At 34.4% G+C, this 24,814-nt stretch overlaps 3 protein-coding genes, 1 long non-coding RNA gene and 1 other non-coding gene across 5 annotated transcripts; 2 read left to right on the forward strand and 3 right to left on the reverse strand.

Annotated features, from left to right (window-relative positions):
• Positions 1-5,934: 5,934 nt before the first annotated feature.
• On the forward strand, positions 5,935-7,292 carry LOC111457825 (probable WRKY transcription factor 48). The gene is made up of 3 exons (XM_023100224.1): positions 5,935-6,297; positions 6,512-6,655; positions 6,738-7,292. Exons 1-3 carry the CDS (start codon positions 5,948-5,950, stop codon positions 7,144-7,146), a joined length of 903 nt encoding a protein of 300 aa, XP_022955992.1. The 5' UTR covers positions 5,935-5,947; the 3' UTR covers positions 7,147-7,292.
• Positions 7,293-12,244: 4,952 nt separating this feature from the next.
• On the forward strand, positions 12,245-17,788 carry LOC111457755 (galactokinase-like). Its single transcript, XM_023100144.1, has 13 exons — positions 12,245-12,635; positions 12,758-12,942; positions 13,446-13,492; positions 13,790-13,884; positions 14,069-14,151; positions 14,812-14,880; positions 15,461-15,646; positions 15,857-15,991; positions 16,308-16,442; positions 16,690-16,760; positions 16,960-17,037; positions 17,225-17,366; positions 17,468-17,788. The coding sequence occupies exons 1-13, from the start codon at positions 12,473-12,475 to the stop codon at positions 17,576-17,578; spliced, it is 1,500 nt and encodes a 499-aa protein (XP_022955912.1). The 5' UTR covers positions 12,245-12,472; the 3' UTR covers positions 17,579-17,788.
• Positions 17,789-18,406: 618 nt separating this feature from the next.
• LOC111457890 lies at positions 18,407-18,965 on the reverse strand. The gene is made up of 2 exons (XR_002713021.1): positions 18,901-18,965; positions 18,407-18,795 (listed from the first exon to the last, which is right to left on the reverse strand). It is a non-coding gene; the product is annotated as an uncharacterized LOC111457890 (long non-coding RNA).
• Positions 18,966-19,233: 268 nt separating this feature from the next.
• Positions 19,234-19,304, reverse strand: TRNAG-GCC. Its single transcript has one exon. It is a non-coding gene; the product is annotated as a tRNA-Gly (tRNA).
• A 233-nt stretch (positions 19,305-19,537) lies between these two features.
• On the reverse strand, positions 19,538-22,962 carry LOC111457912 (alkaline/neutral invertase A, mitochondrial-like). The gene is made up of 6 exons (XM_023100360.1): positions 21,999-22,962; positions 21,241-21,406; positions 20,947-21,158; positions 20,336-20,829; positions 20,180-20,228; positions 19,538-20,090 (listed from the first exon to the last, which is right to left on the reverse strand). Exons 1-6 carry the CDS (start codon positions 22,695-22,697, stop codon positions 19,749-19,751), a joined length of 1,962 nt encoding a protein of 653 aa, XP_022956128.1. The 5' UTR covers positions 22,698-22,962; the 3' UTR covers positions 19,538-19,748.
• Positions 22,963-24,814: the final 1,852 nt, after the last annotated feature.

The following is a 24,814-nucleotide window of genomic DNA, read 5'->3' on the forward strand; positions in this document are numbered from 1 at the left end:
AAAAAAAAAAAAAAAAAAAACAAGAACCTTTTCATTTGAGGGCTCTGATCTCACCTACACTTTCAGGCATACTCCCCATAACAAAAGAAAGCAAAACCATCGTAGAAGAAAAGTAATGCCTATATCTAGGATGAGGTTTGTTATATATTAGGAAGCTTTTTGTGCCTTGCTTGTTCTGTTACATTTGTTAGATTCTGCTGCTGTAGTTTTTGGGATGACAGGCGTCTCGGGTGCGGGTGAGTTACTCGGTTTAGTGACTTCGTAACTTTCTGATTTCGAGTAGTTTGTAATTGTGATGGGGGTGAGAAGACTTGGGAGAATGAGTCTCAAATATGTTTCTATTAGGTTCTTGTTTTAAAAACTAGGAAAAGTTGTATTTCTGGTTGTGTTACAATTTTACTGTGCTACAATTATAATAGTTTTGTGTTTATTTTTAAATCCTATTAATGTTCTAATTATATCTATATATATATATATATATTTTCTTTTCTTTTTTTGGGACGGTGGTATATTTTCAGTTTCAGAAGCAATGAATGAGATCCTTTTTATGGATCTTTCAATGTTGTCTAATTGTCTGTTTTTTCCCCTTTTTCCTGTTTCCTTTTTGTTTCCTTTTTATCTTTATGCTATTTTCTGTTAAAGTTGCCAAATTTGGGGGATCGGGTTAAATTCAAACTTCTTACATTTTGGTCGAAATCACAATTCAGATAAAAATGTTCAAAATTTAGAAATTAAATAAACGTTAAATTAAACTTATGGTTCAATCTTCTTGAACAAAAGCGTTAGGCTATGATTACCTGTTGTATTAAGATGAAATGAGCCATATAATATTAATGTTACGGTTTTGTGAGGAATTCGATTTTTTGGTCTTGCTTCCTTATAATTTTCAAATGAACAACATTCTTCTCATTGTCTTCGAAGTTCATATTAGAAGATTGAGATGTTTTGGTTCATATCATTTTTCCTTCCTTCGAGAGGACTTATCTTCCAATCTTTATGTGACATACATACATACATACATAATACATATTGAACTCAACACGATATTTGAATCTTTAGGCTCTTAGTTGAGAATATAAATCTTAACTAATTGAGCAATATTCAAGTGACGGGATTCAATTAATCGAGAGTCGGAAGCTAAAATTTTACCTCAGCCATCACTAGGTTTAGCCAGGGTGTTTATAACACGACCTAAATAAGCCCCGTCTAAGCAATTCTTCCCTAGGCGATGTCTATAGTCTTCAAATTCAAAGACTTTTATTTCTCTATTTTTACCTATTTTTAGTTTTTTTTTCTTTGGAAAGAAGCAACTTTTTAGATTATGTAAGAAAAGGAAAAGCTTTTGAATTCATATTTCTTTATTTTTATTTAAAAAAAAAAAAGGAAAAGAAAAAATAATAATAAAATAAAATAAAAGACAAAAAAAATGCTAAAGCTAAAGAAGACGGAAGAAACTTACAAAAGTGTTCATTGGATATTCTTGTAATTCCACACTTTATATTAACACTTTTGGATAGAAAAAGAACTCTTTCTTTAATTTTTTTAAAAAAAAATAGTTTTAAATAATTTTATATATATCCTTATACTTTAACATAATTAAATTTCAACTCTACACTTTTTAAAAGTTTTCATCTGTAAAACGTAAATGAAATTCAATGTAATATTATAAATATTTAATATAAAGTGAGAAAAATAAACTAACCCTAATATTTAAAAGTACGAAGGTTAAAAATGTAATTTAATTTATTTTTTTAATTTAACCGCAATAAAAATAAATGATTATTCATCTTCCGATAATTAGTATTTTATCTATTAAATTATATTGATAAATAATTTTACTTAAAAATAAGAAAGGTATAAATATAGATATGATATAAACAATATTATAGTAATGTCGAGATGAGTACCCTAATAAATAAAAGAGGGGTATTTTAGTCATTGACCTTGTGAAGAAGATGATGTTTGTGAATTAAATGGCAAATTCAGTTTCAGCCTCCTTTTCTTTGTCACATGGCCTTCACACCCTTCAATTTCAATACTCCTTTTCAAACCCTCAATTATTTATTTATTTATTTATTTTTGTCAAATAAATATTTGAGAATTTAGTTTTTCTAAAATTTTATTTTCATTTTTTTAATTAAATTTATAATTTTATTAGTCACTGATCAAATAGACACAAATCTCAAATGATTAACCTACGACTAGGATTGGGTACTAGTGACCAACAATCAGTTCGATGACTGGATCAGTGGCCAGAGACTAGGACCAGTAATTGAGATCGTGATCAAGTATTACTGATCAATGGCGACCACCAACCAACGAACTACTACTAAGCACCACCCACCACCGACGATCGAGGTTGAGGGCCGATACAATTGACCACTTTAACGATGTTCAGTGGTTGTTAGTGTAACGGTCTAGATCCACCGCTAGCAGATATTGTCCTTTTTGTGCTTTCTCTTTCAGGCTTCCCCTTAAGGTTTTAAAAGGCATTTCTTCCTCTCCAACCAATGTGGGACATCACAATCCACCCTCCTTCGGGGCCCAGCGTCCTCGCTGGCATTCTTTCCTTCCTCCAATCGATGTGGGACCGCCCCCAAATTCACCCCTCTTTGGGGCCCAGCGTCCTTACTGGCACATCACCTCGTGTCTATCCCCCTTCGGGAAACAGCGAGAAGGCTGACACATCGTCTGGTGTCGGGCTCTAATACCATTTGTAACGGTCCAGATCCACCGCTAGCAAATATTGTCCTCTTTGGACTTTCCCTTTCAAGCTTCCCCTCAAGGCTTTAAAAATCGTCTCCTAGGGGAAGGTTTCCACACCCTTATAAACAGTAGTTTGTTCTTCTCCCCAACCAATGTGGGACATCACAGTTAGCCCCAATCCTAATAGTCAGTAACCGGTTGTTAGTCATCAGAACTAAAGCTAGTCTCTGATCTTAGCCGCTAGCCACCAATCACCAGTCTCGATCGCTAGTCTTCATTCTCCTCCCAGTTGTTTGTCTCGATAGCTAGTTCGACTTCCATATAAAAACCCTTTTTTTTAAAAAAAAAAAAAAAACATTTATGAAAAACACTATATTTTCTAGACAACCCAACATGCTATTAGTATCATCCATAGAAAATGCATAGCTACCTACTCCATGTTGACACTCTCCAATCTCAATGAGGAAATATTTGAATATTATAATATAATAATATAATATAATATAACATATAATAATCAATTAATATCATAGTTTATAATTGACTTAGGTTGAATGGTTGGAATCCAATTTAATTTATAATGTCACGGGTTTGTATTTTTCTATACCATATTATAAAAATATAAATTGGACCGTATGTGTCATATTAATTGTAGCTTAGTTTTGACTCATTCTTCCCCTTCTTTTAATTATTATGAATAATCAAATATTTTTATTATAACAATTCAAATTTATTAAATGTTGACCAAGTCTTCCCAATTTATTTATTTATTTAAAAAATCAATTTTAATTCATGTTTGGTCAAATCCAAATCATGTACTGGTTGGAACTTGTTTATTTGTTATTATGCACCGAACTATATCGGAATCTATAAAGTTTTATCTTGATAATAATTTTCTACGTGCAGGATTAGGAAGTTGGTCATCCTTTACATGACGGGGAATCTTATAGGGTCGTGGATTTGTTATAAAAATAGGATGACATTGAAATGAGATGGACCCTCGATAGATATCTATGTTAACTAACGAGTTCATCGTTGACATGTCATTCTAAGTGGGGATTGCTCGATCTGCTATCATCGTGCAAAGAGCGAGATTTATGCAGTTTTAAGTTAGCACATATGCAACTGTTCTTAAAAAGTAACGGGTAGCCGTGATAGAGAGTTAATCATTTTTTACGAGTTTCTTAGTGTTTCACTGTTCACTTAAGCCTCCTATAGTATCTTATGTGTTGACCAAGTCGAACTAAATGGTATAGTTCTTGATTCAGTTAGCTTTGACATTTTGTTTAAAGTCAAAGACTTATATTCATGAAACTGAAATTTTTTTTTTAGATAATTTTAAAAATTCAAAATTAAAAAATTTAATAAAGTAAGAGCTTAAAGGATTGGGAGAAGGAAAACGATATGTCGTCTTCACATTCACCGTCGTCTCTCTCTCCTACTTGTCGTTTTTTGTCATTATTAGACGGCGTCGTTTTGATGTCCCTATACGCGTTTTTCTTTTAAGCACCGCCGCTTAAATGTTTTAAAATTATTTTATTTCTACGATTAATTCGAACCCACTCAACTATATATAATTAATTTTGTTGACTTTGACCCTCAAATAAAAAAAATAATATTTTTCTACTGAAATGAATTTTGAAATTTGGGTCTTGAAATTGATGATTGAATTATTATATAAAAAAAAGAAAAATTGGTGGTTTATTATTTATTATATTATTTATTTGGATAGCTTCCAAATGCCGCAATTATCGCTGCTTATTTATTTATTTTATATAATAATAATAATATTATTTTTATTATTATTAATTAATTAATTAAACACATTTCTGAAAATTGATTAGGTCAACGGGTTAGGTTCCAATATATTAATTATATATTAATTATTAAAAATCTCTGTCTCTCTCCCAAGAGTTTAATTCAGAAAGGAACTAACTACTCAACTAACTAACCCATTATATATGTTGCAACACTACATAGTTTTAAATAATATTCATCTTTATAAAAATATAAATAATTTATATTCCTAAATTTTATTAGATTATATCAATTAAAATCTTAAATTTAAACAATTCGTGCCAGATTTTTTTTAATCGCAGAGATTAATGGAATGTTCAAAATTAATATTTTAAAAGTTGAAGGACTAAAATATAATTAAATAAAATAAAATGTAAATTTTTTCTTTTTTAAGAAAATGTGATTCATATCATTTTTAAAAAATAAAAAATAATCATATTTTTCCTATATATTTATAGAAACCCCAACTAATTACTTCCTATACATTGATATAATGAATGCTTATTTACATTTTTCTATATTTAAAATTATCGGAAATATTATTATAATTATTTTTCAAAAATAAATATAAGAATCTAGTGACCAAAAAAGTCTAAAGATTTATTTATTTATTAATATATTAAATTCTTATTGATGGGGGTATAAATGTAATTTCACAGCACTAAAGCCTAGTTGTAAAGTTGTGGGCCATGATTTTTAGGCAAAGGCCCACTTCTTTGTAACAGGACCATCTAATTTAACATATTTTAATTGATTACCAAATATATTCATTATCGTTATTTATTATTTTTTAAACATTTTATTTTTCAAGTGGCACGGAAAGAAACACCAACATAGATAGAACCGCACGTGCCAAACTGTCTCTCTCCCTAAAATGCCCCCGTTTATTTATTTATTTTGTGAAAATAAAATTAATATTTTGATATTTTCCATTTATTTTCAATTAAATTTTATTTATTTATTTAATGGATTTAATGATTTATGTGCATAGTGTTACATTAAATATGATTTTTAGTGTTTATAATAAATTGAAAATTATATTTTTTTTAAAAGTAATAAATAAAAGCTATTTTTTAAGAAACTCTAAAACAATTTTTAAATTAAACCAAATTAAATCCACAATTTTTATATATTTATATTTTTAAAAAACACTTTTTTTGCCTACGTGTACACCGCCATTAAGAATCTAGTTTACACTGGAACCGGTTAACCGGTCAAAACTCCGCGTTTCAGAAGTCTCCCTTTTCGCCAGTCCTCTGTCATTTATTGCGAACACCGATCCAGTCACTCTTGTTTCTATGCCCATCGTTTACCGCCACGTGTCGGTCATTATCCTAGGTGGGAAAACTTACACCCCAAGCTGTTCTCCAAATCCCAAAATCACACTCTCTCTCTACAAAGAATATATTGTTATGTGTTAATTTTTTTTTTCCGATCGATCAAAATGGACAAGAAGCTTGAAGACACAATGATGGGGTCTGAGAATTCTGCCGGAAAATACTCTCCGGTGGGGTTTTCCGATGACTTCCCGGCGACTAGCTTTGGTTCTTCTAATTCCTTTGACTTATTGGGGAGTGGAATTGATTTTTACAATCCTTTATCTTCCTTGTTTGATTTGGTTTCTACGACGGCGCCGCTGCTTTCCTCACCGGCCTCCACCGTGCCGGAGTCGTCGGAGGTTGTCAATGCTCCGCCCACTCCTAATTCTTCCTCTGTTTCTTCTTACTCCAATGACGCTGCCGCCATTGATGAAGTTGACAAGAACAACACCGAGAAGCCTTCTTCTTCTAATGTGTAAGAGATTATTATTTTTCCCATTTTTTAAATTTTTTATTTTCATTTTTAAATTATTTTAGTTTATATTTTCCTCCTTAGATCTAAGTTTATATATATATATATATATTATGGTTTTTTTTTTTATTTGAAGGTGTAATTTTGAGTTTGGTGGTTTTTTTTTTTAATTAAAATTTTTAATTTTATGTTTTTTTATTTAAATATTTGATTTTAGGTTGAAGCCAAAAAAGAAGAACCAAAAGAAGCAAAGAGAGCCGAGATTTGCTTTCATGACGAAGAGTGATATCGATCATCTTGATGATGGGTATCGGTGGCGAAAGTACGGTCAAAAAGCCGTGAAGAACAGTCCGTACCCTAGGTTTGTCTTCTTCATATTTTCGTAATGATATGATATTGTTCACTCTTAATCATGAGGTGATAACGTTATACTGATAAAACAGAAGCTATTACCGTTGTACTACGGTAGGGTGTGGTGTGAAAAAGAGAGTGGAGCGATTGTCCAACGACCATTCGACCGTCGTTACAACTTACGAAGGCCAACACACCCATCAAAGTCCGATAATGCCACGAGGTAGTATCAGAGTCATACCCGGATCCAATCTCGACATTACTACCACCACTGGACTTTTATTCCAACCCAACACTCCCCAACCCTTCATGTATAGCCCTCCACCGCCATTTCTAACAATCAACTCGTTGTCAACGAACCCTCGTCCTCCTTCTTCCTTCCCGCCTCCACCGCCACCGCCACCGTCGTCTCAAGCTTCCGTGCTCCGAGACCATGGGCTTCTACAGGACTTGGTGCCATTGCAAATGAGGAAGGAACCAAAAGATGAAGAAAATGGATGAATTATTCTCTCTTTTTGGTACGTTTTCAACCATTTTGCATCGTTTTTTGAGCTGATTTTGGTTTTTAAAGATGGATTATATTAGTCTTAGCTGTGTTTTATCTATGAGTCATTATTCCTTTGTAACTAATCTTAGCCAAAAAAAAACCAAGTTGTTTACTATATGATCTTGTCATTTTACCTCAATATTCTTCATGTTCCATCTCTTATAACCTAGGATTAGGGTTTGTCTTTTCATTCCCATATTAAAAAACCGAACCATTATGCATGAAACTCGGACGAAAACACCGAACAAATGGATTATTATATGACACTGAACGAAAAACAACACTCGAACGAACAATTTTCCCTTTTCGATATCTTAAAGTAAAAAAATTTCACGTTTTTTTACTAACCCTCTTCAAAAAATTTCAAAATCGATAATTACGTTAAAAGTTTATACCTTGTCCCGACACGTTAAATCACGACCGAACCTAAAAATCGTATATATATATATATATGGCTTGATAAGGCAAGTGGTGTGATTTAAGCCAAGGTGAGGTGTAAATTACAAAAACCAACCAATGGGCAATTTGATGAGCTGTGTCTTGGTTTTGCTTAATTTGGTTTGTATTTATCCTAGTTTTTTGCTAAAAAATTTGCGGAAATTAAGGAAGATCGAGAAAGACAGTTTGGTTGGAATGCTTGTTAGGATGAGGTTGGCAGAATTGAATTTGACTCGGAAAGGTGAGGAATTTGACCATGGAAAGACATTTTCAAACGACAATGTTCCATGCTGTCTGTGCAAGCAAGCATGGGAGGTTGGAGTTTTGGCCATGTCCTTGACGAGAAAGGTTAGCCATGTGAGTTGATTTGTGCACCAAATATGAACATGGGGTTAGTCTTGAGTGCACAATTTTAGGTTACGGAATTGGATGCCATTGTGGGGAACAACCTACCTAATGTGAAACATAATAAGCATAATGAAGATAAAGTGTTATGTTTGGATAAGCATGTAAATAAACGTAATTAGAAGCATGGAAACGACGTGTTCTATACTTAATTTGGAATGAGTAAATGTTAAATATTCATAATGTTTACGATGAGCATCGTTCAACTAATTAAAGCTTTGTTCCTTTCAGCTCAGTTTTGCAGTTATAAATGGTATCAGAGCTAGACACTGGGCGGTGTGCTAGTGAGAACGCTGTGTAACGACCCACGCCCATCGGTAGCAGATATTGTCCTCTTTGGGCTTTCTCTTTCAAGCTTCCTCTCAAGGCTTTAAAAGCCAAAGAGTGTTTCGTTTTCCTCCCCAACCAACGTGGGACTCTCACAATCTACCCCCTTCGGGGCTGTGTAACGGTCCACGCCCATCGGTAGCAGATATTGTCCTCTTTGGGCTTTTCCTTTCAGGCTTCCTCTCAAGGCTTTAAAAGCCAAAGAGTGTTTCGTTTTCCTCCCTAACCAATGTGGGACTCTCACAATCTACCCCCCTCGGGGCCCAGGCTTCCTCTCAAGGCTTTAAAAGCCAAAGAGTGTTTCGTTTTCCTCCCTAACCAATGTGGGACTCTCACAATCTACCCCCCTCGGGGCCCAGGCTTCCTCTCAAGGCTTTAAAAGCCAAAGAGTGTTTCGTTTTCCTCCCTAACCAATGTGGGACTCTCACAATCTACCCCCCTCGGGGCCCAGGCTTCCTCTCAAGGCTTTAAAAGCCAAAGAGTGTTTCGTTTTCCTCCCTAACCAATGTGGGACTCTCACAATCTACCCCCCTCGGGGCCCAGGCTTCCTCTCAAGGCTTTAAAAGCCAAAGAGTGTTTCGTTTTCCTCCCCAACCAATGTGGGACTCTCACAATCTACCCCCCTCGGGGCCCAGGCTTCCTCTCAAGGCTTTAAAAGCCAAAGAGTGTTTCGTTTTCCTCCCCAACCAATGTGGGACTCTCACAATCTACCCCCCTTCGGGGCCCAGTGTTCTCGCTGGCACTCTTTCCTTTCTCCAATCGATGTGGGACTCCCGCCAAATCCACCCCTCTTTGCGACCTAGCGTTCTTACTGGCACACTATCTCGTGTCTACCTCCTTCGGAGAATAGCCTCCTTGTTGGCACATAGTCTGGTGTCTGGCTCTAATACCATTTGTAATTAGTAGCCCACCGTTGGCAGATATTGTCATCTTTGGGTTTTCCCTTTCGGGCTTCCTCTCAAAGCTTTAAAAACACGTCTGCTAGGGAAAGGTTTCCAAATCTTTATAAATGGTGTTTCATTCTCCTCCCCAACCAATGTGGGACTCTCACAATCCACCCCCCTTCAGGGCTCAGCGTCCTCGCTGGCACTTTTTCCTTTCTCCAATCGATATGTGATCCCCTGCCAAATTCACACCCCCTTTGGGGCCCAGCGTCCTTACTGCCACACCGTCTCGTGTCTACCCCCTTTGGGGAACAACCTCCTTTCTGGCACATAGTCCGGTGTCTGGCTCTGATACCATTTGTAACGGCCCAAGCCTACCGCTAGCAAATATTCTTCTCTTTGGGCTTTCCCTTTCGGGCTTTCCCTCAAGGCTTTAAAACTCGTCTGCTAGGGAAAGGTTTCAACACCCTTATAAAGAGTGTTTCGTTCTCCTTCCTAACCAATGTGAGAGACTCTCACATGCTGGGGGGGTGGATTGTGAGATCCCACATCGATTAGAGAGATGAACAAGTGCTAGTGAGGACGCTAGGCCCCAAAGGGAGTGAACTGTGAGATCCCACATTGGTTAAACTGGGAAACAAAACATTCTTTACGAGGGCGTGAAAACCTCTCCCTAGACGCAGACACATTTTAAAAACCTTGAGGGAAGCCCAAAAAGGAAAACCCAAAGAGACTAACAATGGGCTTGGGCTGTTACACTGGGTATTTTGTAGAAATAAAATATCGGAGAGAAAAGTGACGATGTTGTGAGATATATGTGGAACATAACCTGTAGATGTCTCACCCCTACATATCATAGAACTAAACGTACAATTACATTTTTGCCCATTCCTCTCCCTTTTGTCAAAAGCAAAAATGAAAAGATAAGGTTAACAATAAGAATCGGGATCATGGTTTCCATTCATATCCCATGCTCGTATTTAGATAACATTTAAAATTTAACCTAAAAAAACGTGAAAATCAATAGAAAATTAGGTATATGTAACCTCAAAATTACCATAAAATTGTTACTTTTTGAGGTCATCGTGTTGTATAAATTGATTGATTTGTTAGGTCATAAGTTAATACGAAAAACAAGACAAGAGAGAGAAACCGAGCACTCGACATCCAGATGCTCGAGAATAACTTTATAGAATACGTTATGGTCTTTGTTTTGCAACATTAGTGTATGAGAATAATGTACCATAATTTCAAGCAATATACTTATTTTTTTTTATAAAAAGCATATGCTTATAATACTATATTATAAATTAATTTAGTGTTGAACAAATTCTCAATAATATAGTTTTATCTAATAAATTACATATTCACTTAGTTTTAATTTAATTACTCTCAACAGCAAACATAATTATTATTTTTATATAATTATGTATAAATAATATATAAATGTACAGAATCAATACATTAACTCGTTTTTATATTTAAAATAAAATTAAAAATAAAAGAAAATATATTTTGAAGAAAAGTGAATGGAAAAATTGTAATTAAAAATTATCCAAATAATCTTAAAAATTAATTATCCAAGACAATTTAAAATTACTACCCAACAAATATAATAACAAATTTCTAAAATGGATTAAATTAGCATATTTAGAAATTTGAATCTTTATCTTAAAAAAATAATTTAAAAATATTTTTAGTGAATACCAAAAATAAATATTTGATAATTAATTTGTGTATTAATTACCAAATTTACCAAAATTATTTAATTTACAATAAATATATATATAAACTAAATTAATAAAAATATCATTCAACAGATTTTTATATATTTTAATAATATCTTTTAAATTTAAAAAAAAATTGAGGAATATTCTTAATGAAAATTATGAATATATTTAAAAAATATTCTCAAAATTTTAAAAATATTTTAAAAAATATTTGTATTAATTACCACTAAAGTTTGGGGCATTTATATTTAAAAAGAAATATAAAAATTAAGGACCATTTTTGAAAAGTTGGGCATTTAAAAAAAGGTAAAAAATATGAAAAGAAAATTGGATTCTTTTGCCAACTTGACTTTTTGAGCTTTCTCTGACGCAGGTACTTTTGGACCCAAGCGAACAGCCTTTTATAATAATAATAATTCGATTCCTCGTGTCTCTGTCGCCAATAAAATAAATAAACTAAAATTAAAACTTTTAAAAATCCTATTATTTACCATTTATATAAAAAAATTAAATTGAATTACGTCACTTATAATTTTTTATTTTTTATTTCTATATTATTTTTTAAAAAATGAATGTTAAATTATAAAAATTATCTCTAAATTTTATAATTTTAAAAGTCTAAATAGGTATTAATAAAAAATACTCCTAGACATTATAATTTGTCTAAAAAATATTTTTATCCTTTTAAATTTTTTAATAATACCTTTAAATTTTCTAATTTTTTTTAAAAATATTTTGAAAGAAAACTATTAGTAGTTTATATAAAAAAATACCCATAAATATTAATTTATTTTTTATTAATACTCTTTAATTTTTTCAAAAAGTTAAAAAGTACAATTAGTATAAAAAATAATAATGATTTTTAAAATATAATTAATATAAATAATAAAAAGTTTTTACCTTCCATAGGAAGCTTTTAATTTGAAAATTTACAGATATTATTAAAATTCTTGAAATTTTAATTAAATTAACTATTATTATTATTTTAGAATTTAGAGATATTTGTATTAATTAATCCTTTCATAATTTTTTAATCACAATTTATAAAAATTTTAGTAAATATTTGTATAAAAACAAAATTAAGTATTATTTAATCTGAAGAAAATCACATAACGACAAAACAAAACCAAGGGCAGAAATAGATAAGAAGAAATAGTCTTATTTTTAATCTCAGCTGACGTGGCATTTTGGTCTCATCCGCACGTGACTTTCTCGTGCGTTGTGTCCATCAAATAAAATACATTAGGCTTTTGCTCTGAATATTTATTGAATATTTCGTTCTCAACTAACTCGCTCTTTGGTATCGATTTATTTGAGGGTAAGCCGAAAATTTAGTGCGATTCGAGAGTGGAAAAGCTTTTATCAGTTTGAATCTTCATTTGTTGTCATAAATCGTATACTGATCTTTCTCTGCCATTTTCATCTGAATTTGTACCTGTTGTTGAGGGCGAATTTGTGTGATTTCTGCCCAGAAAGGAGGAAGAAGAAGGAGAGTAATGGCGAAACACGAGGACCTTCCGATCCCTACTTTCTCTTCTCTTGAACCGGTTTACGGCGATGGATCTCAGCTCGAGGATGCTCGGCTTCGATTTGATCATCTCAAGGCCAAGTTTCTCCAAGTGTTCGGCCATCCTCCCGATGTCTTTGCTCGTTCTCCAGGTATTTTTCTGTTTCCCAGCTTTGTTCGGTTTCTCTGTAATGTTTGTTCTTCGTTTTGATGATACTGTTTTGATTTGATTCTGGTTCTAACCTCTTTTTTTGGTTGAAACGGCGGAGTGTAGGGAGAGTGAACTTGATCGGAGAGCACATTGACTATGAAGGATATTCGGTGTTGCCGATGGCGATTCGGCAAGATACGATCGTGGCAATACGGAAGCACGACGCCGGAGAGGCGAATCATCTTCTCAAAATTGCTAATGTTAATGATAAATACTCACTATGTACTTATCCTGCTGATCCTGATCAGGTATGAGCTAAATTGGTTTGTAAAATTCACTCGACATCGTTTCGATCTGCTAACCACTCGTCGTCCTACTTTTCCTCCGGCATCTTGCATTCTTATAACGTAGCATTCATATAGAAAATTTATGCTCGGCGTTGCAATTGTCGATCTGTAAATGTGTTGGCCAGAAGGCTCTTTTTTCTTTTTTTTTTTTTCAGAAGTTTTACTAATTGTATAAACTCAATATGTACTTCTAAAAACGTTACAGATTCCAAATTTTTTAATTTGACTTTTTTTATGGTGTTTTATTTTAGATTATGTTTGAAATTATGTTAGTATTAGATGAACATAATTTCAACAATTCTGAACTTCTAGCTAAATTTGGAAAATACATTTTTATATCATACTATTTGTATAAATGCCCTTTCTGAAAAAGAAAAATTATAACGCTATCATTCTAACAAGTTGCAACTACAAAATATTCCCAACTTCAGCTGTGTTTATAATTTCTCTTGTTCATTTTACAGGAAGTTGACTTGAAGAATCACAAATGGGGACACTATTTCCTCTGTGGGTGAGTATGCATTATTTATTTTCTGATTTCATTTTGTATAATTATTTTAATGGGATGTTGTTATCATTATGTATGCAACTTGTTTTTAGATGATATGAATGCATGATATTTATGTTCTTAGGTTTTACTTTTATCCTAACCAATACTTTCAGGACAGTGATGAACTTTAAGCTAAACCAGCATGACCAAATTATAATGTTAAAAATGTAATGATCTTAGCATAGGATGTGTATGATCTACACAAAATTTAAGGGTCAATCACATATCCGGCAGAATCTGAAGGTCTTTGCCTTTCAGGTACAAAGGCTATTACGAATTTGCAAAGTCAAAAGGACAAGATGTTGGTGTGCCAGTTGGACTTGACGTTCTTGTTGATGGAACAGTACCTACAGGTTTTTGTTTTGTGTACTTTTTCATTCAAACGGACAATGATGTCTGTTAGTTACTGCAGTTTAGAAGTTTGCATGGAGGGTAGAGATTTTTAGTAAAAACAACTGAAGTCATTAGCTCAATATTTTGTTGCAGCAAAAATTTGTGACGTGATAAAGTAATATGAGAATTATTCTTTTCATTCAGGATCTGGATTATCAAGCTCTGCTGCATTTGTTTGCTCTTCTACCATTGCAATAATGGCTGTTCTTGGTGCCAACTTTCCCAAGGTGTAACACCTTACCCTCATGCTCTGATTACTGTATGAGTGTACGCTACTGGGTCTAAGACTGACTTGGATTTTGACTTGATGATTTACATATATTGAGTTTGTAAATTGTTCTATGGTATCCTAAGTCCCAATTCATATTTTCTGGTAGACCTTGATACTCCCCAATGGTTGTTATTAGTATCTCAGATTTGGTCCACAGATCATAGGAGGTACCTTGTTTGCTTGTTATAAGTCATTGGAATTTGAACCTTCAGAAGCTTGCATTGTGTTCTTTTATTTATTTATTTTTTCTTTTTAGTTCAACATTCCAGATCCAATGCCAGTGAAGTGACTTGATGGCTTAATTCATGAACTTTTGAAGTGAATTGTTGGGGACAATGAGCTAAATCTATAGCACTGTAGTAAGCATTATTATAAAATTTTGGGTCCACTGGCTGAACATGATTGCATTCTCATTGTCTTTTTTAGTTAAATGAACCAGAATTTGTCCATCTAGTCATCTACTACTTACCAGATGCTACTTGGTACGCTTGTATAGTGTGATTTAACTGGAGTTGATTTGGTAAAGTTGGTTGTTGCCACATCAATGAAGCTCAATTATTTGATTTTTAGTCAGATTGAATCTAAGGAATCTTACAAAAATTCCCTTGTGGTACAGAAAGAAATTGCCCAACTTACCTGTGAATGTGAACGACACATTGGTACACAATCTGGTGGAATGGATCAGGTATTTTTTCTTTACTTTGCAATTAATAGACTTAACATGGAGAACAGAGCAATAAAGGGTTGTGAAAAAGTTCTTTAAAACTATTATCTATTTTTTTGGAAAAAGAGAGAGGAACACATGTTCAGCTAACTCTTATCTATGTTTTTCCCTTTTTTCTTTAATTATACTCGTGACTTGTGAATAATTTGTCTAGGAGAATACTTGAAGTTGTTCTTCTTTTGAAAATCGTGTGTTTCTTAATAGTTATATAATAACCTTAATATTCAAGCCACCTAATCACAGTCCTTAGGAACAATTATTCAAACTGAACGATCGGCCAAGCAGGCCCATCGTTTTCCTCATTAAACGGCTTGTGCTATTGGTGGGTTTTGTTTGATATTATTTTATTGCAAAGGCCACAGATAGATAATCACTACAATCGCTTAATTGAAATACTAGTGTGAATAAATCTATTTGTTCGATTGTTTAGAAAGTTGATCTGTGGCTTCATTTCAATTCTATGTCATGGTCAATATGAGAGTTTCTTTCTAGCTTCAAATAGTTTCCAATGATTGTAAACGCTATCCAATTATCCTTGCAGGCAATCTCTGTTATGGCCAAATCTGGTTTTGCAGAACTGATCGATTTCAACCCTATTCGCGCTACTGATGTGCAACTTCCTTCTGGTGGGATTTTTGTTATAGCCCATTCTCTAGCCGAATCACAGAAAGCAGTCACTGCTGCCACAAATTATAATAACAGAGTTGTCGAATGCCGACTTGCTTCTGTAAGTTCTAATGTTAATATGATGTATGATGTATTTTCATCTATTGTTAATAAAGGACGCTAGCTGCCATAAATCTTAGTTTAAAATTCCTTCTAAGGAATTGAGTTATTCATTATCTTCTTTTTCCTTCTGCTGACGGTTTAAACTTGGTGTCTATTTTGAACTTTTTGATTTAAATGTATCCAAGTAATGATTCCAGATGCTTTTCAGATTGTTCTAGGCATAAAGCTTGGGATGAAACCGAAAGAAGCAATAGAAAAAGTGAAGACTTTATCTGATGTGGAAGGGCTGTGTCTTTCATTTGCTAAGGAACGTAACTCTTCAGATCCTGTTCTTGCAGTCAAGGTATTTTCTTTTTATTTTTTTTGCACCCAGACATGTTATCAGTTCTTGTTTGAAGGGAAAAACAAAACACACAAATATTTGTTGTAATGATGATACATGCTGGTGATGTTACGGTTTATAACACAATCTTCTAAAATATTTTCAGAAATGATTTGATCATTATTTAATTTGTTTTGGGATTTTGTAATATTACTGTGCAATCTCATATTTGACGACCATGGGACACGATTTCACAAAATCTCCCATTTTGGAACATTCTTTCATTCCTTTATCAAGTTTCAGCATATTCTTATTTCTCTGTCTCTCTCTGTCAAAGGAACTGTTGAAGGAGGAACCCTATACAGCTGAAGAAATTGAACAAATCACTGTGGACAATCTGCCGTCCGTTTTAGACAATTCTCCAACTTCATTGGATGTTTTGAAAGCTGCCAAGCATTTCAAGTTGTATCAGGTATATTATGTTTGCGATTGCTACCATGTTTTGTTTCTCTTTAATTCGTGGTACTTGCGTGTTCCTCGAACATTACCTTCTGTTCCTAATTCTACCCTTCCATTTCAAGCTAGGGTAGACATGCTATTGATCTCTATTTTCAACTCTCTCTAGCTAGTGTAGGCTTGCTTATTGATCTCTATGGTCCTATGTTCTCTCTCTGTCTCTCTCTGTCTCTCTCAATAAAAAAATTGGTCAATTTTTTCAGCGAGCGTCCCACGTGTACTCTGAAGCCAGGCGGGTCTATGCTTTCAAGGATGCAGTTTCGTCAAGTTTAAGGTAAGTGATGGCTTGTAGAATTATCCAACAGCCTTTTTATGTTTTCATTACTCTTACATGATTTTCATTTGTTAATTCTCTTAACAAAGTGAATTTATACAAACTTCAGTTATAGATTACATCGTACGTCCAGTAAGGTAGAGGGAAAATTGTTATTCTTTTTCCCATTTTTTAATGTTGAGGAATGTTCTTTTGGCAGTGAGGAAGACAAGCTTAAGAAACTCGGTGATCTCATGAATGATAGCCACTACAGCTGTAGCGTTCTTTATGAATGCAGGTACAGACCGTTTCACAATTTAGTAGGTTCTCAAATCTCATCTTCAATCATCTGTGATACAAATTGCAAAACTTCTCCTCAGTCATATCTTTCATAAAAATTTCAATCACGACAAACCGTGCAGCCTCGTGTTGCTTAACATTGTTTGATAGCAATCAGATTCCCATCTTATTGTTTGTTTTCCCAGCTGTCCTGAGTTGGAGGAACTCGTAAAGATATGCCGAGACAACGGTGCTCTCGGGGCCAGGCTAACTGGAGCAGGATGGGGAGGCTGTGCGGTCGGTCTCGTAAAAGAGGCCATTGTTCCCCAGTTCATTCTCAGCCTGAAGGTTAGTTTTTTGACACTGGAATAACTGAAAAGCGAATGTCTTTCTTCCTAGTTGAAAGTTGGAATTTAGTTTAAAACTTCTGGCCGTTTGATTCACACCAGGAGAAATTCTACAAATCGAGGATCGACCGAGGAACCATCAAGAATAACGACGTCGATCTCTACGTCTTTGCTTCCAAGCCATCGAGTGGAGCTGCCATCTTCCAGTTCTAGGTTATCAAATGCCTTGGAGGAAGGTATTGTTTGTTTGGTTGGTTTCTTCCATTATTGCCAGTTTAGAAATATGGACATTTCATGAGCTTAGCATTCATCGCTGAACTCGTTCTCCTTCTTAGCCTATAAATATAAATAAAAGGATTGTGTAACCTGGAAAACTGAGCTTATTGTGGAATGAAACGACCAATAATTGAGTTTTTATCTTAACCCTTTGTTGAGCTTTTTTTAGAATGAAACGAGCAATAGTTGAATTTTTAGCTTGAATGTTTCTGTATTTAGCATCAATTATTATTCCCATAAAGGAAATATTAGTACCAATTCTGAATGTTAGGAATTTTATTTTAGTATGGGTATAGCTTGTAATTACTCAATTTGTGTAAGACATGCTCGTGTCCATCCACTAAAGCCTAATAGATAAAGACACTTAAAAATATATATATATATATCTTTGCCCAAGTCAAATCAAAACATTTTACCAAAAAAATATTAGTTTCGAGGAGTAGCATTTAAAATCATAATAAACGGACATGTAGGAAGACTCGATCTAAAGGGCACCCCATGCAGTTGCACGACCCTCTCCCCATCAAGAGTGGTTTACACTCCATCTAAAAAAAAATTGAATAACATGGGATGAGTATAAAACTAAGAAATCTACTTGTAGCACTAAATTTAGGCTATGTGCCCATAATGGCTTAATGTCTGTGTCAAACTTTATAGGTTACGAACCAACTCTTACCATATCTCGTTTAAGGAGTTCTCAATTCCTCGTAGGTTCACAACTTATGGGTTTTCTGTAAGTTTTCTGTTTTCTCTAGTGTCCTTCTCTTTGCTCTAAACGGTGACCGACTCCATAAATTGAAACAAAATGTTGCAATATTTATAAGGATAATGGTATCAGAAAATTCACCTTCTTAGGACTACTGCAGTGACAAGGTTGTAATTCAAGCGAGAACGAGGCGACACATGATCCATAAGAACCCTAAAACAATTAAAAACTTTCAACCTAAATAGTAGACTGGGTGGAAATAAGTAACTATACCAACTCAATTTATGTGGCACTGTGATGTGATCCATAATCTCATAGGTATTTACATCGTATAATGTTGCATCAAAATAAAGAACAAAACCTACACATGTTCAGTACAAGATATCAATCTAAAACTTCCACAATGAGATTTAGGCAAGAAAAGTCCTCAAATGAGAAAAGTGTATACCTAGCCAAAAAAATCGATAATCAACCGTTTGTAGCAGCTTTCGATTGCCGTTTCGACTACAATCAGGAATAGAAAACCTTAAAAAATTTCAGGGAACAAACTTACAATTTAATGCACTTCAAACAGAGAGCGAAAGAGAGCGAATGGATTTATGAAGAAAACAGAGCAACTTGGGAGTGACGAATGTAGAAAAGAGCAGGGAAGTTAATAAATAGCCGTCTGAGAAGCTTGCGTGAAGAAGAAGCTACTAAATAACTTAATTAAAAATAATAAATATTTTCATTTTAATTTTAAAAAACGGTTTACAACTAAGAAAGGTAGAAGTGGGCCAACACACAATTCCCATCAGAGCATGTTCGAGGCCCAATAAACCCCAATTAAAACAAAATTATGACAGATAAATGTTCAAACGATAAATTGAATTATTGGATAAAAAAATGCACCAGCCGGGAATCGAACCCGGGTCTGTACCGTGGCAGGGTACTATTCTACCACTAGACCACTGGTGCTGATGTTTAAGTGAATGAAAAAACTTTATTTATTGCTAATTTATTTTTTATTTTTGCAATTAAATTCTAAATAATTCAAAATGCAAGAAACCATAATTTAAAATATATATATATTATATTCTTAAAACATTTTAAAACCTTTTATTTAAATAAAATACAAGATTAAATAGATTATAACGTATAATCATAGCTAAAAATGTTTTAAGACAATTTTTTTTAAATGGTTGACCAAATACCGATCAATAAATAGTAACCTCAAATTTATCCTAAAAGTAATCAACTCCAAAGGATATTCAGAATCATACGTTTAACTCCCAATGAATACAACAATACAGACTCTTCAAAAACTGAGCCTCAAATTGCATTTTTTTTCATACAGAGAATCACCGGAGGGGTGAAAAATGCACCTCCGAACAACTTCATCTGTTACAGATAGTTGTTAGGCTAATGGTTGAGATTATTCGGTTTTCGATGCTGGCGATGACGATGGCGAGAGCACTTGTTTCCATTGGCTTTGCCGAGTACACAAACGCAGCCTTGAAGAAGCTCGTAATCCTCCTCCCAGAACAATAGAGACGCCTTCTCTGGGTTATCCAGAAGCAACTTTGATGTCAAGAAACCAGCAATCGTCCATGTTTGGAAGAGTCGTGATTGCTTCCCTATTAAGCTTGCACTGCGCATGTCGTAGTACTCGGGCCAACGATCAGCTGAAAGCTTCTTCTCAGCCACTGCAATGGCTTTCCTTGCTAGCTCTGGCCGCCCCATCTTCATGCAGGCCAGTGTGAACTGTAAAGATGTCCACAAAAAATAGCAATGAGAATAATGAATGGTCAATCAAGTCTGAACAGAAGTTTGAATAAGAACAAGTCCCTCACCTGCCACAAGAGAGTTGGCCAAGATCCTCCATTATGATATGACCAAGGACTGCCAACAAGAAAAGCAGAGATAATTTTCAGTGCTAGGTTACGAGTAGTATGATATATTTCAAATGAGACTACTTTTTTGTTCTTCAAAATTCTAAAGAGACTAACGTGTTCTTCGGGTCGCTTCCAGTTATTATGCGCCATTCCTCGTGTTCCATGGCTGGGAAGCATATCTTGAGAGGCATGTTAGCCACAAGGTCATCCCATTTGGCTTCAATCAAGTTCAGAATGCCCTCGTTCTGTTGTGGAGTCCCGAGTGATGAAACAATGGACCAAAGATTTCCGAGCGTAAAAAACCTGAAGTCCATGTGAGCAGGCTGTAGATTGCCAATCAGGTAGCCACCCTCCTCAGGAATCCAGTCCACCAGCCAACCGGGAATTTGTTCGGGATATATATTGAACTTGTTCACTGCATCGGTAGAATATTCCTCGGTTCTGTATCGATAAATTTCGTTGAGTTTGTTCTTATCGACCCAGAAATATTCCCGGATGTGGAAGGAGAGTGCACTCAGCCTATTGTTCAGGGCAGCGACCAAATTCTTCGTCGAGTCGTTGACAATCAGCATCTCTCTTGAGCAGCGTAAGGCCGAATAAAACAATGCCTGCAAAAGAAATTAACCACAGTAAGGAACTGCCTGCAAATGATCTTAACTATACATATAGTAACCATGAAGGATTGCCTGCAAATGCTATGAAGGATGATCAATTAGTATTCTTACTTGAATTTCAAGTGGGTGTCCATGAATGCCCATTCGTCTATCAATCATGCACGAGCCATCACCGACTAACAGAGTAGGAAACATATCGAACCCATTCGTCAAGCAGAGATTAAGGATCAGTCTTATGCCTGTCTGTACATCGATACGTTCCTGCAATGTGTAGTCTCCCGTAATCTTTCCATAAGCTCTTAATAAAATAATCCACCACAACCCTGTGAGCAAGCATACACAGTAACAAAGTTTCAAACTCTGGCACATGTAAAGTTGCATGTTTGCACAGTAATCTATAGTTACCAGAATCAACTGGTGCAACACGACCAATGGCAGATTCACCAAAATCAGGATCAAGAACTTCCTCGAAAGCTCCATCGCTTCCATCGAGAGGTTGGCTTCTAACTTTGAAACTTGCTGGCATTAACCCTTGCCCAGGGCTGTAACAGTCAACGGTTTTCTCCCAACTCTAATCAACAATAAAGACGGTTGATTTCAGTTCAAAGGATGATGTGAGCTGTAGTACTAATAAATATCATTAGGACTTGTAAGAAAAAGGTCTCTCAAAATGTTAGTGTGCTTCCAGTTCAGGATGATGAGATGTCATGATATAGCGTAGACGGACTATACCATGCTAGTAACAGTCCAAGTCCACCACTTTAGGATGATGAGATGTTCATGACAATATCTGCTAACGTTGAGCTTGGGCTGTTACAAATGGTATCAGAGCCAGACAGGCAGTGTGCCAGTGAGGACGCTGGACCCCCAAGGAGGGTGGATTATGAGATCCCACATCGGTTGAAGAAAAGAACGAAGCATTTCTTACAAGGGCATGAAAACCTCTCCCTAACATGCGCATTTTAAAAATCTTGAAAGGAAGCTTGAAAAGGAAAGTCCAAAGAGGACAATATATGCTAGCGGTGGGCTTTGGCTGTAACAATGCTAATGCTAAAGAAGACGCATCTAACAAGCAGTAAATTTTACTTAAAACTTGCATCAAATTAAGGAGACCAGGTATGCATATACAAGATAAACAAAAAGCTCAACATGTAAGTCTATACCTGTAATTGCAAGGTGTGAAGGAGAAAATTCTTGACAATCTCCTCTTCTCCATTTAACAAGAAGGCCAAGGCCGACGGTACAAAATCACGAACAAAAACCTGGTCGTAATTCAGTGGCTGAGTATCAGATGGATCATTAGCAGCAACAGTTCCAACAGGATGTCCACAATAGTTCACAACAGAGTCTCGAAGCAAGTTCCATGCCTCCTTTTCAATTTTGGACACCTCTCTCTCAACCCTAGAGCCCTTCAAACCACTCAGTTCCTCAACCTCAGACACCTTTTTTTCATCTTTCACAAGATCCGTCTCAATACTCTCTATCACCAATGGCTTAACCTTAAACCCTCCTTGAATATAAATTCTCTCAAAGCTCTTCTGTTTCACATGAGGCTCAGCAGATGTCGATTGATTTCTAAAATCCGAAGCTACATTTGCAATCAAACACCTATTTCTACCACTGTTACCTTTATACAACCGATGTAAATTAGAACAACTAAAGCATCTCCTATTCAAATCACCAACAACCTGTACAGATCCTATTATTTTACGCCCACTCGGCTCTAATTTCGAAAATCTACCGATCCTCCTATACTTTGCCTTGGCCAATGAGGTTGTTCCAAACATCGAGGAGGATTTGAAGCTAAAAAGAATCCTACAAGGTTTCATGGTAGAAATTCCCAGAGAACTAGAAGTATGCATGTTTCAGGCTTCTAAAATCCTTATAGACAACTAATTTCCTTAGATTAGCTTATAATAATCAGCTAAAATGGAGGGAAAATTAGGGATTAGAGCGCTAATATTCAACTCTGTTAGTTCTGAAAAATCGAAAGAACAGAGTATCCAACCTATTCTTACACGAATTTACAGGGGAAAGATTACTTACAGATTGATGAACAATTGAACTGAAAATATCTTCACGAAAGAGAGAGCGGTTTCGAATTTTTTAAAAAAATCTTGTAGGAACGGAAGAAGCTGCACAGGAGCCTGTTTTATAGATGCTGGGGGAGGAAAGAAGGTGAAATGAAATTACTTGAATGACCCTTTCATATTCAACACGGCTTGTGTGCCTTACAGTTGAATTACTGAATTGCCCTTCATCTGCGAAAAAGGTTGACTGAAAAGACAATAATACCCCTAGCTGTTCAATGTCTGTTTGTCACGGGGGACGTTGAATTACCGATTTCTCCTTTTACTGTTCAAACATCAGAAGTTCCCAAATCTTTTTTTTTTCAATTATTTAATTTTTTTTAAATAAAATTTTATTATCTAAAACATCTAACTCAAAGAAAAATTATGCTCCAAACACGTGTTTTTTTATTATTGTTAGGAAATAAATAATTTTGAATAATATCGATCATATGGAACACTTTAAAAATCTCTAATTTTAAATAGATAATATCAAAAATATTTTGTCATAAAGAAAAAATCCTAATTGAAATTTAATAAATAAATTGTAAATTACATATTTATCCTTCCCCTTCTAAAAGTATTTAATAAAGTTTTAAGCCAAATTAATTTATCATGTAAAATTGTATTTTTATATTTATAAAATTAAAAAAAATTAAATTTTGTGTTTAATAAATCTATTTTAAAAATTAATTATATTAAATCATTAAAAAAATAAAAAAATTATATACACTATACAAAATTTATAATTAATAATTGATTAGAGATCTTTTTTTTTTTAATTTCTACTATTGTAATTATTATTTAACAATGAAAAATAGGTATTAATAATTAAAGATTTACTCTATAAAAAATTAAAATTTTAAAGTTTTCTAGATACTTTTTATTATTATTATTATTATTTGATAATAAAATAGGTATAATATGGTGTTTGCGAGTACCAGGTTTGGGTAAATAAAGGCGTGCGGAGAGGAGGGTATAATCGTCTTATCACTATTTGGAACCGGATAAGATTCGTCGGTCGTGTGTCAGTGACGTGGAATTAAAGTAAAGCAAAAAAATGTGGCAAAATCGAGAACGCTCAAGTGGGCCCCACCTTTGTTCTCGGTCCACCCAAAACCATCTAAAATTCACATGAGACGTGGCGAATGATGATTGGCTAGGCAGTCATCAGAGTTGAACAGACCAATCAGAAACTGGATCGTGTTTGGTGCATTGCATTGCGACAGGATATTATTAAATCTAAAGTCCACATGCCTCGCACTTGCTTTATTTGGGCTTTTTTCTCTTTCCTTAATTGCGCTAATCCAAATCCATTTCTCTAATGGGCCTGTTTTTTTGGAATGTTGAGGCCCAAATACGCGGAATATTATATTATGTTGAATTTTTAATTTTTAAAAACTATATTCAACATTAAATTGTTTTTTAGAAAATAATATTGAGTTTATTAGGTTTTTTTTTTTAATGAAAATTTATTATTATTATTATTATTATTATTATATATAACTCCTCCAACCCATCCTCACTCAATCCTTGAGAATTGAAATAGGAGGTACAGACGTGGACGGAGAAGGTTTGCGTCGTTCGTGCTCTTTTCACAACCATACTATATAAGGAGAGTCACAACCATGCTATGAAAATAGTAGATTATGACCTTCACATTGAGACAAGCAAGGTGGCAACCCTTTAGAGGTGTCCGTGAGAGAAAATATAGAAGAATGTCATGGTGCTACTGAAGATGACGGGGCATCATTCAACAAACCATATAACGAGTGCATTGAAGAAGAAACGAGACATGAGTAAGATAGGGGCAACGAGTAGACAAAAATGTCACCGATAGACTTAATGGAATGTCAAATAGAGCCCCAGACCTTAACTCCAAAGGGGATTTAGACACGTAGAGTCAAGTT

The sequence above is a fragment of the Cucurbita moschata genome, unplaced genomic scaffold (assembly GCF_002738365.1).
Source record: "Cucurbita moschata cultivar Rifu unplaced genomic scaffold, Cmos_1.0 Cmo_Scf00020, whole genome shotgun sequence".
Lineage (NCBI taxonomy): Eukaryota > Viridiplantae > Streptophyta > Magnoliopsida > Cucurbitales > Cucurbitaceae > Cucurbita > Cucurbita moschata.